The 14,202-nt window shown below is 34.7% G+C and overlaps 1 protein-coding gene across 3 annotated transcripts in view; it reads right to left on the minus strand.

The window, feature by feature from the left end:
• Positions 1 to 14,202, minus strand: part of Rnf216 (ring finger protein 216) — a 136,934-nt gene that overhangs the window by 114,156 nt on the left and 8,576 nt on the right. For 2 of the 3 annotated variants that reach the window (XM_027956219.2, XM_027956218.2), the window contains exon 2: positions 2,736 to 2,873. In XM_027956219.2, the coding sequence (XP_027812020.2) occupies positions 2,736 to 2,802 (67 nt within the window). In that variant the 5' untranslated portion in view covers positions 2,803 to 2,873. Of the gene's footprint in view, positions 1 to 2,735; positions 2,874 to 14,202 lie in introns of those variants that run through there. The other variant, XM_071605783.1, reaches the window with a different exon arrangement.

Genomic DNA, 14,202 nt, shown 5'->3' on the forward strand with positions numbered 1-14,202 from the left:
ATGGAGGTCTTGCTACATATTTCAGGCTGGCCTGGAACTCGCCATATTCTTGCTTCAGACATTTCCCTGAAATTTGAAAATGGTTATGTGGCCCCAAATATGGTAAATATTGGTCAATATACCAGATGCGGTATTTCATATGCATAATTTGTCAAGTTTATTGATCATGTTCTTCTTATCTTCTCTATTCATTCAGTTTGTGTATGCATGCTCGTTCTCAATTATTAAAAGGAATGTTAAATCTCCCATTACGATGGTCAGTTTGTCTAATTCCCTTTTTAGTTCTGTTAATTTTTTCTTTGTATATGTTTCTAAGTGTACAGGAATTAGAACTATTTTTTTCTTCTGCATACTTCAACCCTTTCATTATTATGAACTTAGTACTATCTTCACTAGTACTTTAGCCTGGAATTTCTACTTTATCCGAAATTCTACAGACAAACTAGCTCTTTTATTTGCTATTTGTATGATGTATATTTTCTACACTTATACTATCAACCTTTATCTTCATTTTTAAGTCTATTTCCACTGGGTGGAAAGTTTTAGGTGAGAAAGTAGAATGCTATTTAGCAATTAAAAAGGAATGAGGGGGCTGGGGATGTGGCTCAAGCGGTAGCGCACGGCACTGGGTTCGATCCTCAGCACCACATAAAAATAAAATAAATATGTTGTGTCCACCAAAAAGCTAAAAAATAAATATTAAAAAATTCTCTCTCTCTTTAAAAAAAAAGGAATGAGGCCTGCAAAATTAGTTCAGTGTTAGTGTGCTTGCTAGCATGTGAGAGACCTGGTTTAGATCCCCATTACTGGAGAGAACTGTGGGGTGAGGGTGGGATGAATTATCAATATATACAACACATGGATGAATCTCAAAAACGTTATGTGAACCGAAATAATTCTAGTTTAAAGAGAATGTACTATATGGTACCATTTATATGAAGTTAAATAGTGACAAGCAGCATATCAGTGGTTTCCTGAGGCCAGAAGTGGGGTGAGGAGTGACTACAAAGAGGCATAAGGGACTCTTCAGATGGAAATGTTGTATGTCATTTATTAAGTCACTGAAACTCATTCTTAAAAGAACCAACAGAGGTTGGTATAATGAAAATTATTAATGCAGCTAATAAAAATAATGCTATATGTCTTTAAAAAGTCCTTGTGATTGGTATAGAGTATATATACTTGTCTAGCAGAAAATACACTCCCCAAATTAATAATTTTCCAAAAGGAATTAGTTTTCATAAAGAAAATGTGTTTAGGTATATTTAAAGCCCAATTAAAAAGTAACAACAACATTAATTGTATATACATGTGAGGAAAATCTATAAATGATCATATAAACAAGTTATAACCAAGATTTAAAACTTTCTGAATCACAATGCATTATGGCTAAAATCACTACCAAGCTAGAATACACTATTAATAAAATTCTAAAAATCAGTATTTCTTTTATACTTTTAATTTGTATACATTGAGTTTATTTATTTTACTCAATTTATTGACTTAACAAAAGTTGTTCAATGTTCTAAAAGACAAATATATATAATTTATTCTCTTGCTGGAAAAAAATCATCTTCATAAGCACAAAAATATATCAGTGGAGGAAAACAAAACCAGTATAGCTTCTTCTATGAAGTTTGTACTTGCAAGAAATAAATAAGGATTCTTGTCCTACTCATCAGCATGATTTTTTTCTTTTTAGCCCCGGTATAAATATGAATTAGGATTTGACAGGAAGGACTTTTACAGAAATGCAGGACCCTTCCCTTCAATGAATTTGTCAAGATTTTAAACACTATAAAACAAGCAAACAAAATGTCCTAAAATTAATTCTCAATGAAGCTAAGTCAGAATCTTCTGACAAAAAAAGAAAGTAACTATCATAAAAGGAAAAGACTACTTAGTTGAACCTATAGTATTTTAAATCCTATAGGCCTAGAATTATACTCCTTTAGAAAATAACAAGTATGTGAGAAATGGAAAATCTTATACATGTTGGAGTAGAGGGAAACTTGGGACAGATATTCTGGTGAGCAAATGGCAATATTCACCAAGCTGAAGCTGTATATTTCCTCTGACTAAGCTCCTAGGAGTACTCCTGCACAATTATCATTCCTTCAAAAACAAAGAACTGACACTGTCCTAAAATCTCACCTCTTCAGACTCATTGACTGCACATTCACAGCTTTTTGGCTAGCTAATTAATAGGGTATTAATCTATTGTGATGGGTAATTCTTTTTTTTTCTCTCTCTTTTTGGTGGTAGTGGCACTGAATCCAATGGTGCGTTACCATTAATTCACATTTTCAGCTCTTTTCATTTTTTAATTTTGAGACAGGGTCTCATTAAGTTGACCAGGCTGGCCTTGAACCTGCAATTCTCCTGCCTCAGCCAACTAGCTGAGATTCTAGGCATGAGATTTTACCCAGTGTGATGATGATTCTTGAACTTCATTCATTCCAGCAGGTATCATCATCTGACACAATTTTAGTCTGACAAGTCCTTTTAAGCCTGATGTTCTGAGGTCTAAAAATAGAATATACCAACTCTACTTTGTGTACAACCAGAGATATGAAAAATTGTGCTCTATGTATGTGTAATATAAATTGCAATGCATTCTGCTATCAATACATAACAAATTAAAAATAGCAAAAAAAAAAGAATATCTCTAGATTCTAAGTGGTATAGAATAGGCTAATTTCAAAGACACTGCCAAGTAAGAACAAACAACTTACCTTGTCTCCGGTGGCAGTGAAAGTTGTTCAAGTGAATTACTTCTTCATTGTTGTTTCCTTCTGCCATTTTCAAATGCAGACGTAAACATAAGTGTTTCCTAGTATCTAAACATGCCAAACACCTGTTCCAAGTTGTGGCTAGAAAAAAAGAAAAGAGGAGCATTAAGAATGGGAGAGTATTAAAACTCTTTCCACATATCTGGTTAAAGCAGAATTCAAAGCATATGTTGCTACAATAACACAAACTCAAAACGTGTGACAATAAAAATTTTTAGTATCTATATTAAAGAGGCAAAGTGCTGATAATCTATATCTGGATACAAATATCCTAATGAAAATGGGTTAAAAATATAAAGAGGCAATTCACACACACACACACACACAGATGAAAAGATACTCAGCTTCACTAGTAATCAGAGGAAGGCAAATCAGAAAATGAGTTATGTTTCCAAACCACTAACCTGGAAAAAATGGCAAGTATGTGAGAAATGGGAAACACATGTAGTAATAAAGACAACAGGAAATTACACTAGTAGAGGAATGGGTAAACAAAATTCATATAAGGATGCAATATAGTTAAATTAAAAAACAATTTTAAGTGAAAATAACTGATAGTTATGTAACTTTATATAGAAATTTAAAATACATTACATTTAAATATTTAAAAATACACTATGCATGGGAATGAACTCACCAACTTCAGGAAAGTGACCGTTTCTGAGAAAGGGAACTGAAAAGGAACTAAGACTTGAACTCCAGTTACACATAATATCTCCTTCTTTTACAGATATTTGAAGCAAACAACGCAAAACTTGAACATTTGTTAAATCCAGACACTAGATTTGGATAACAATTTTCTGTATTTTTTTTAAAAAAATTCTTCCCACCTTTCCTTTTTATAGTGATATTAAAGCCAAGATATCATGTATCCATAGACTAGCAATGTAACAGAATCCCAGAAGTTAGGGAAGAGGCTAAATCTGCACAGCTACTAGATTTAGAGCCGAGAAACATGGAGAAGTACATGGGATATGGACTTATATGGGAGAAATAGGGGTGGTCACTAACTGGGAAGTGGCACAAGGAAAACTTTTGGGATAAAGACATACTTTACTGATTGTAAGGATAGTCACTGGATACATGCGCTTATCAAAACTCACTGAACTATACTAAAATGAATAGATTTTATTTTAGCTATATTAATAAAAGCTTTTAAAAAATAAAACAAAAGCCAGGTACAGTAGTACACGCCTACAACCCCAGTTACTCAGGAGGCTGAGGCAAGAGGATCAGGAGTTCAAGGACAGTTCGGGCAACTTAACCAGACCCCATATCAAAATTTAAAAAAGGGCTGAGATGCAGTTCAGAGGTAGCATATTCTTGGGTTCAATCCCTAATATGAAAAGAAAAGAATAAAAACAAGGATTCTAAAAATATACAAAGATACTACTTTAAATTGGGCTTTAAAGCCCAATGCAATGATTAAAATATAAAATGGTACCATTCTGAAAACTGAAAAAAAGTTAAATATGCATCTAAACCTATAAAAATATCAATGATCTAACAATTTCTCTAAGTATCAATCCAAGAAAAACTAAAAAATACTTGTATAACAATGTTTATAGTTGCTTTTTTCATCATAGCCAATAACTGGATGTAGCTCATGTACTCATCAATAAACAGAAGAATGAATAAACAACTGGTAGATGCTTATAAAATGAAGACTGAGAAGAAAACAAAAGGAATTAACTCAATATATGCAACATGGATTAATCTCAGAAACGCTATGCTTAACCAAAAAAGCTAAACAATAGAGAACACAGTTAACATTCTGTTCCAACCCTTTCTTTCTGGCATTAAAGATAAAACCTAGTGCCTTGCACATGTTAGGCAAGCGCTCTACCAATGACCTATATCTCCAATCCAACATTCCATTTGCCTGAAGTTCTACAAGAGGAAAAATTAATTTGTAATGAATGAAATCAAAGGTTGCTCTGTGAACGGAGGAATGACCAGAAGAGCATGAGGAAACTTTTAGGAGCTATGGGAATTTCCTAGAGCTGAATGAAGTTGTGGATTAAACAGGTGTAACCATCAGTCAAAACGAATCAAACTTGGGGAAAAAAATGGACCAAACTCTTCCCTTAATCTCTGCCTATTTCCCTGTGTATCAGTTAGACCTCAATAAAAAAATGTTTAGGAGAGATTAAGATTCATAGGAGAGTGAAGCATTCTAACACGGGTTTGATGGAAATTTCAAAAAAGAGATTAAGAGGAATGATATAAAAGGACATTTTAAAAAGGGATGACCAAGATGGTGACGATAACTATTGTGATACCAGGGGTTGAATCCATGTGTACCTAATTTTAGGAAACTAATAATTGCTGCACAACTTTAAAATTTTGTTTTATTTATTTATTTTTATGTGATGCTGAGGATCGAACCCAGGACCTTGCAAGTGCTAGGTGAGTGCTCTACCTCTGAGGCCCAGCCCTTAAAAGTTGTTTTAAAGGGCAAAACTAAAATTCTATACAATTATGAAGGGCATGTATATATACTGAGGGAATGATAGATACCAGAGAATTGAATGAAGAAAATACCTGTGGTCTTGTTCAAGAGGCTAACAAAGGTAAAAAAAAAATAAAAATAAAAAAAAAAATTACAAGCTAAAGTGAGGATGCCATGAGATACTTTTCCAAGCACTTTACATACATCACTCATTGATAATTCCCACAATCCCATGAGACCTGCAATATTATTAACCTTATTTTACACAGACTTTGGTTTTAGCCATGACAAAATAGCATGTATTAGACCAACTTTTTGCCCTTTTATACAAAACCACTATAAAGCTGGGTATAATAAACATCTGTAATTCTAGTGACTTCAGGAGGCTGGAGGCAGGAGAACTGCATGGTCAAGACCAGCTCTGGAAACCCAGTAAAACTCTACCTCAAATTAAAAATAAAAAAGAATGAAGATACAGTTCATAGTAGAGCACCCCTGAGTTCATTCCAAGTACAAAACAAAAAAAAACAACCCATTATAAAACTTTGAATATATCAAATAATTCTTTGAAGGAGCTAAAAATCCAGAATGCAGGGTTTCAGAAACTTGGATTCTTGAAAAAATGAGAAGCCCAGGAGGACAAGACACATTCATGCTGTATGGTTTTTCTGGCAAAAGCATTTTCTAAATCACATGCGAAAAGAAAATGGAACAGAACAGGAGCAGCAGTTTCAATGAGAAGGTCTGAGTCTGGGATGTCAAAGTAGCTCAGATTTAAGGGACAAAAATCCCATCAAGGAGGAATCCAGAGTGAAGAGAGTCCTCCCAAATCTACATAGCAATACCCCTTCAAGTTGTTAGCCTCTGCTGCATACATTCAGGACTAGACTCCAAATAAAATAGCAACAGAGATGCTAAGAGCTGAATAGAGATTTGGACCCCCTACAATTTATCACCCATAATGTCCAAGATCTGATTTTTTTTTTTAAAAGGAGTGTACACTTCCATACAAAGCTTACACACACACACACACCCATACACCTAAAAGGAACAAAAGAAAACTAAGTATAAGGGAAAGACCAGAAACAGAAATCAACTTATACATGGTTCAGATGTTATAGTTACTTGTCAGGAACACAGAAAGGACTATGAACCAAAAATTGTGAAGTACTTCCTATTAAAGAAAACAGAGAAGTTACTGATTTCAGGTCTAGGGCAGAAACTATACAGAATGGGCTGGAACAACATATCATCTTAGGTATCAAAGCAGCTACCAAAAGCTACTTATAGTAAGTGGGTTCTGCAGAAACTAGGAAAAAAGTCCAGAGGTTACCAGTGGACTGAAATAGAACATCTTGACCTTCAGTAGGATAATTTATCGATTTGGCATAAAACTCAAGAATATGTATAAATGAGAGATTGATTGATTGATTCATTTATTCATTAATGCATGCTAGGGATTGAACCCAGGGCCTTGTGTGTGCCAGGCAAGCATTCTATCAACTGAGCTATATCCCCAGCCCTCAAAATGTTTTTAAAGGATGACAGGCAATGGATATTAACTTTAAAACTGGTAAATAACCCATCCATTGGGCTGGGGATGTGGCTCAAGCGGTAGCGCGCTCGCCTGGCATGCGTGCCGCCCGGGTTTGATCCTCAGCACCACATACAAACAAAGATGTTGTGTCCGCTGAAAACTAAAAAATAAATATTAAAAAATTCTCTCTCTTAAAAAAAAAAAACTGGTAAATAAGAGCAAAAAAAATGAAATTTTCTTGCATTTCCTACATGAATTATATCACTGCATAATCAAACAAATAAGCAATAGTTTCTTTTTTTAAAAAAAAGGTATTCTAAGTAAAATAAATGATGAAAATTTTTGCATTCCTCAATTACTGGATGCAGACAATGAATATTATTGACTGGTAACATCACAAAGACAAGATACTGAGTACCTTCTAATCAAAAAACACTTCCTAGGGTTTCATTAAAGGACCAAACCTGAGTCTGGTCATGCATTTGGACCCAGCAGCTGTTTTGGAACAGAGGATAAAGAAAACTTATTCCTTATTATTGAGTGGGTATGAGGGGGAGGAGGCAATTATGGGAAAAAAAAATGTCTAATTGGGCTCTGCAAGAGGTAAATGATGTATTTTTTTAAAAAGGCTGGTAAACACTTTTCTGGACTCTGGGAAATTATAGGTCAAATAGTCTAGGCTTAATGACAGATAAATTTGTTAAGGAAACAAATGGAAAAGGAGCCTCTCAACAAATGGTTGAGTCTTTAACCATTTTCTATATTTAAAAGATATATAAAACATTTTTAAATGTGTGTGATTAATCCTAGTATCCATGATGTTCTCTTGGGTGATAAAACCATAAAGAAATACATGAAAATTATTATAAAATTATATGGTAAAGTCTAGGCAATGACTAGCTTTCTTTAGGAGGTTCTATTTCTTGACCTGAATGGTGGATATAAGTTCTTCGATTTAATTAATTAAGCTACATATTTGTTTTGTGGGGCTTTCTATATTGGTGTTTTGTTTTTAAAATGTAAAAATAACAACAAAAAAATGTAGTATTGCTAGAAGTCTGGAAACTGATTACACCAATTGTTAAGTATTTGGAGCAATGGGGATTTTCACATATTGCTGGGGGAAGAATAAATTGGTACCTGAACTGCAAAAGACTTGATGCTTCATTGTTTATAGGAATGAAATAAATGCCCTAAGGTGCAGTAATTCAACTGCTTAGAATATATTTTATAGTATTAGGTATGTGTGCAAGAAAGTTCTTGGCATCATTATTTGTAATGGTCAAAAACTAAACTGATTCCCAACAAGATGGAACAGACAAATACACACTGTGGTATGTTTGTATAATTACTACTTATACAGAAAAAAAGCAATTACAACCACACATAAGGCAGACAGATCTTAATGACTGAGTGGAAGAATACAGAGATTTAAAAAATACATATTGAATGGCTTCCTTCATATAAAATTTAGGCATATGGGCTGGGATTGTGGCTTACTGGCAGAGCACTTGCCTTGCATACGTGAGGCCCTGGGTTTGATTCTCAGCACCATATAAAAATAAATAAATAAATAAAGGTCAATCATTGTGTCCATCTAAAACTAAAAATAAATAAATAAATAAAATCTAGGCACAGACAGGGTTGTTTTTAGTTGTTTGGGGTGAAACTTCTTTGTGTGTCCTGTATTTCACAATGAAAGTTAAAGGAAAAAACATCATAAGGAAAAAAAAGGGGGGGGGCTGTCACTGTGAAATAGTACGGGGTGGGGGTCAGCAGGACTTTTCATTAGGAGTGTTGTGCGGATTGAGTCTTCAACCATTTTCTTACTTTCTTTGATGACAATTAGAGAAATGGAAATAAATAACTGAGAATCTAAGGTGGCCAGTTATAACTGCTATAGGGCCTATTTAGTTCCAAGATCCTTTGACCTATCCAGACACTTAAAGAAAATCCTGAAATTTCGTTGCCTTCCTAGAAGATGTGCTTCAGGAGGAAAATTCTTAGACCCATTTTTCAACTTACAAAATACAAAATAATACAGACAATATTCCAAAACTATATTAACAAAGTTTTACAAAAGAACTTTATGACATCTATAATATATTTAGATTTTCAAAAATAATAAATCTAAGCCTAAGTTTGGGTCTATCATTTGAATGTCTCTCAATGATGATATCTGTAGCTGGATACAGTGGGGCATACCTGTAATTTCACTTAAAGAAAAGCCTGAAGCAAAAGGATCACAAGTTTGAAGCCAGTTACAACAACTTACTGAAACCCTCAGCAAGACCATCTCAAAAATTTTAAAAAAGACTGGGGATGTATCAATGATACAGTGTCTAGGGGTTTAATCCCCAGTACCATATGTAAACAAAACTAATGATATTGGTATTACTTATGAACCTCTGATGTCAAATTTAAACTACCTCTCATTAAGTATTTTTCTTTCATATTAAGTTTTCTTTTTTTTAAATTTTAATATTTATTTTTTTAGTTTTCAGCGGACACAACATCTTTGTTTGTATGTGGTGCTGAGGATCAAACCCAGGCCGCACGCATGCCAGGCGAGCACGCTACCGCTTGAGCCACATTCCCAGCCCCTCATATTAAGTTTTCTAAAAAGTATCCTGATCACCACGCATTTCAATAGTCTTATGTGGGGTAGGGAGCAGGGAGGCAGTACTAGGGACTGAATCCAGGGCACTGAGCTATATCCCCAACCCTTTTCATTTTTTTGAGACAGTCTTTTTTTTTATTATTTATATATGACAGTGGTATGCATTACAATTCTTATTACACATATAGAGCACAATTTTTCATATCTGGTTTGTATACATAGTATATTCACAATTCATGTCTTCATACCTGTACTTTGGATAATAATGATCATAAAAATACGCAACGCTTCGCAAATTTGCATGCCTTCTAGAGTAGCATTTAACATAGAGGCTACCACAGAGCAAATATGACCTTATGCTTATTATTACTGTTGAAATGTAAACAGCTATTTTTAACTTGTGAGGCATGCTGAAGATTAAATGAGAAGCCACCTTGTATATGGTAAATTCCATAAAATTAGGAGTTTTGTTATTCTAAGGTATCTAGCATATGCAATGTTCATTAAGACAAAAGAGCCAAATGGAATGGAGGGAGGAGCAGGGGAAGAACTTATTCCTTTTCCAGATTACTTTTCACTACCATTCATATTCACAGTAAAACTTTTACTTCCTCCTACAAGAAACTTCATTTTCCTTCTGGAAGTAGCAACAAGCCATCTATAAGTCTGCTTCTTGATCAGACAGCTGAAGGCAAGTTTAAAAAGTCAAGTTAGAGAAATAGGAATTGCCACAGAGAAAGAACTTTCAGTTCTTGCCTCTTTTTTGTTAGTTTTCCATTATTGTGACAAAATACCTGAGATACAAAAACTTTAAGGGAGGAAAAATTTATTTTGGCTCACTGTTTCAGAGGTTTCCATCCATGTTCACTTGGTGCCATTGCTATGGGCTGTGGCTGCACAGTACACCATAGCACAAAAGTGTATGGTGGTGCAAAGCTACCCACCTTAAGATAGCCAGGAAACACAGTAAGAGAAAGTAGCCAGGGTCCTAATATCCTCTTCAAAGGCATGACCTCAATGACCTAACTTCCTCCTAAATGTGCCACAGGCTGCTTACCAAATCTTTAATATATGGACCTTGGGAGTGGGGAAGACTTAAGATTACAAACTATAGTGCCTTTATTAAAAAATTCATTTATAATTATAGTCAAATGTATGGGTTAATGCTTACAAATGAGAACCAAAAATTAGCACGTATTCTATCATCTCATTTCTCTGTGAAAAATCCTACATAATTTTACTATCTTGTAAAATTTTAGGAAAATTGGATGACTGTTTTATATTCTCTTACACCTCTTACATTGTCCTAAGGATATTTTTTCTTCCGTTTTCCTTCTTGAATGGATGAATCAAAACATGATGAGAAAGAATTCACATTTTTTTAATATTTATTTTTTAGTTGTACACAATATCTTTATTTTGTTTATTTATTTTTATGTGGTGCTGAGGATCAAACCCAGGGCCTCACACGTGCTAGGCGAGCGCTCTACCGCTGAGCCACAACCTCAGCCCAAGAATTCACATTTTAACGGTATGTTTTTTCCAAATAGTCTTCATGTTTCTTGTTCATAGATGTATTCTGATGCCTACCACAGTGTTCAATGAATGAATGGGTTGGCTCCAGAAACATCTTCCTTTGTCCGAGATTGGAGCTGTTCATTATAGTTTCATAACCAAAGTCAGGCAACATGGTGTAAGTGACAACATTAGGTTTATTAGGGTTTCCTTCAGTTATCAATATTGACCACCATAGAAAATTTTTAAAATGAAGTCAGGAAAAGGAACTGTCATGGTTCTCCCATCCAATTTTCTGATTTCCAAAGTCGGTTACCCTCCTTATGACCAGAGTACTTGGGTCTGTCTCAAACCATCTTCCCACTCTTCATATTGCTTCTCCATTTCTTCTTCTTTCACGTGCTCCTAAAATACAGCTGATCCTGAGACTTTGGAGTATTTACCTGCTTTTCATAATAACATTCACAAACATGCCTCTCACCTCTCTAACACTGATACTGCGATAAAGACTTTAACAATTTAATGATTAATTCCTTTGAGCTTCCAATGACAGTGGGCAAAACAAGCTGGGCAATGACTGGGAGAAAGTGATATGCCCATGTTCTATCAACTCCCACAACACTTTTTTCTAGCACATTTAAAAAGTGTTTATAAATGATTATTGCTTTTCGTTCAATTACTAGATAGTACAAGCTTATAACATTTAATCAATATTAAATCAATAAAACAAAAAGTTAATGGAAGTCATGTTTTTTTCTTCCTTGAATTTTCTGATTTTCCTATGGTAAATAGGTATTATTTACAACTGTTTTAAATTAAAAATATCAAAAGAATCCAGCAAATATTGTGGGCCTCTCAAGTGGTATAAAGAATTTGTTCTGCTTCATACGGAATATATACAAAATATAAATAATATATTTAAAAAATCCCATATGAATCTTGCCTTAAAGAATCTGGAGTCCTATCAATGGGAGAATATATACACATAAATATATTATAAAGCATAAAGTCACGGGCTGGGGCTGTAGCTAATTGGTAGAGCACCCACCTCGCACAAGAGGCACTGGGTTCAATCCTCAGCACCACATAAAAATAAAGATACTGTGTGTCCAACTACAACTAAAAAAAAAAATTTTTTTAAATAATAAAATAGAAATAAAAATAAAGCATAAAGTCACCCGTGCAATAAAGAGATTATTCCAATTGGGGGAGGGCAGGTAGTTAGCAAAAGTTTAGCATGTATAGCTGTATTCAAGCTAAACCAAGGGCTGTGCTTGATTATGATTTAGCCTTTAAAAGGATAATGTTGTGGTGTGAATTGATAAATACAATCAATAAGAGTGTATAAGAATGTAGGTATAAGAGTGTATAAGTTATAGGTTATAGATTAGTAAAAAATATAGATTACAGATGATTTTGATAAATGAGATAAGACAATTATGAAGTAAGAACTATCATAGACAGGCCTAAGACTCCAATTTGCTGCCTTCTATAAAAATCTGTTACAAGAGCTGTTTCTGAGGAACTGAAATGAAAGCTGTTTTCTTATAAAAATTGTTTTATGTACTTTGTACCCCACACAGGATGTAGCGGTAGTCATGGTGAGCTACATCCTGGGTTTGAGTACACTTGTGGGTCTACATGACTTTGACAGATTCTCACCCCCACTGACCCCTACTCAAACCCAGGATACGGTTGTCTAGCACCTGCTTGAACCCAGGAATGTGGTCAACTGAATTGCAAAGCTGATTGCTTTATTCTAGCTTCTGTACTTGCTTGTTTGCTAACTGGAAAATTCTGGTCCTGCTTAGGGCTCACAGGTTCTGCTTACTATTGTTTTAATTACTGTGCTTGGCTTGCTTACATGACGCTAAGCAAGCCACTGAGTTGTGGTTTTTGTCCATACATTCTCAAAAAACAGACCAGGCAGCTGCTGTTCTCCTACAGAGATTCAGTCTCTATGTGTGGGTGACAGTCCCTGGCCAAGTAAATAACGCTCTCATTGATTTGAATTCGGACTTGAAGTGTTTTCTGATGGGCTCCCCATAACAGATAACAGCTTTCATCCAGGGGACAGATGAAAGGGAACCTTGAGTCACCAAGTAAGAAGTCTGCATACCCTGCTGAAGAGATTACATGGAAAATCCTGATATTACAAGGAGAAGACGACAACTGAGCACAAAGTTCTAGCAATCTCTGACAAAGCATGTGAATAAAGAAGCCATCAGAAGTGGATCCTGCATCCCTGGCTACCTTACTTGACAGAATGTGCACCAGAGAAAAATGGCCAGTGAGTCCTTCCCAATCTCCTGATTTTCATAAAACTGTCAATTAAATTATTATATTAAGCCAACAGTTTTGGGGTGGACTATGATATGTTAATAGTTAACTGAAAAAAATGTTATTTTCTAGCCAATGGGAAGCAATGAAACGAGAGCTGAGCATTAGGAAAATCAGTCTAATCGCAATGTAGAAAATAGTCTATAGAAGACTATTGCTGGTGCAAGAAAATCGAAGAAACAAGAGCCAATAAAGTCTGAACTACAGATAAAAGTATGGCAGTGGGATGGATGGATGGATACAAAATATTGACTGCAGAGTTAGATTCAATGGGATTTTTGTACCTAACTGGCCATCTGTGCAAGAGAATATCAAAAGCCAAAACTGAACTACTATCGAGTTCAAGAGACTAAGGAATGGTGATGTTACTAAGGATGACAAGAAGGCAGATAAATTCAGATTAAGAAAATACAATTTGTTAATTTTAACATGCAAACAAAACAAGTCATAATAAAAGATACAGTTGTGCAAATACTTAGTCTGGAGTTTAAAAGAGCTCTAAAAATCCCATTATCGGTGTGTTTCTACAAAAGGAAAGGGTTTAATTCAAAAATTAGATTTGCTATCTACAAGTGTGTGGGATGCTGAGTTCAATGTAAAACATTTAAGATTTTCTTCAACTGTCAACTGAAAACTGATTTAGAAACTGGAACAGGTATGTAAGCACATCCTTCACGTGGGACAAAAACTAAAGTTTACAATGATCTTTTTAGATCTTAGTATTAATAACTGAATCATCTGTGAGCTTATAACACCCTGACCCTTCTATGCCAAGTACTTCTTAACAGGCTCTATTTCTCGACATTTTCATAGAGCACTGAGTGATTTTTAAACCACGGATCTCACCATGGCAGAACCAAAATCCTTACCATGGCATATAAAGTGCTGTATTATGCAACCCTTGCTAACATACACCTTGACCGTGCCATAGTCCTTTCTTTCACTT

This window comes from Marmota flaviventris, chromosome 19, assembly GCF_047511675.1.
Source record: "Marmota flaviventris isolate mMarFla1 chromosome 19, mMarFla1.hap1, whole genome shotgun sequence".
Lineage (NCBI taxonomy): Eukaryota > Metazoa > Chordata > Mammalia > Rodentia > Sciuridae > Marmota > Marmota flaviventris.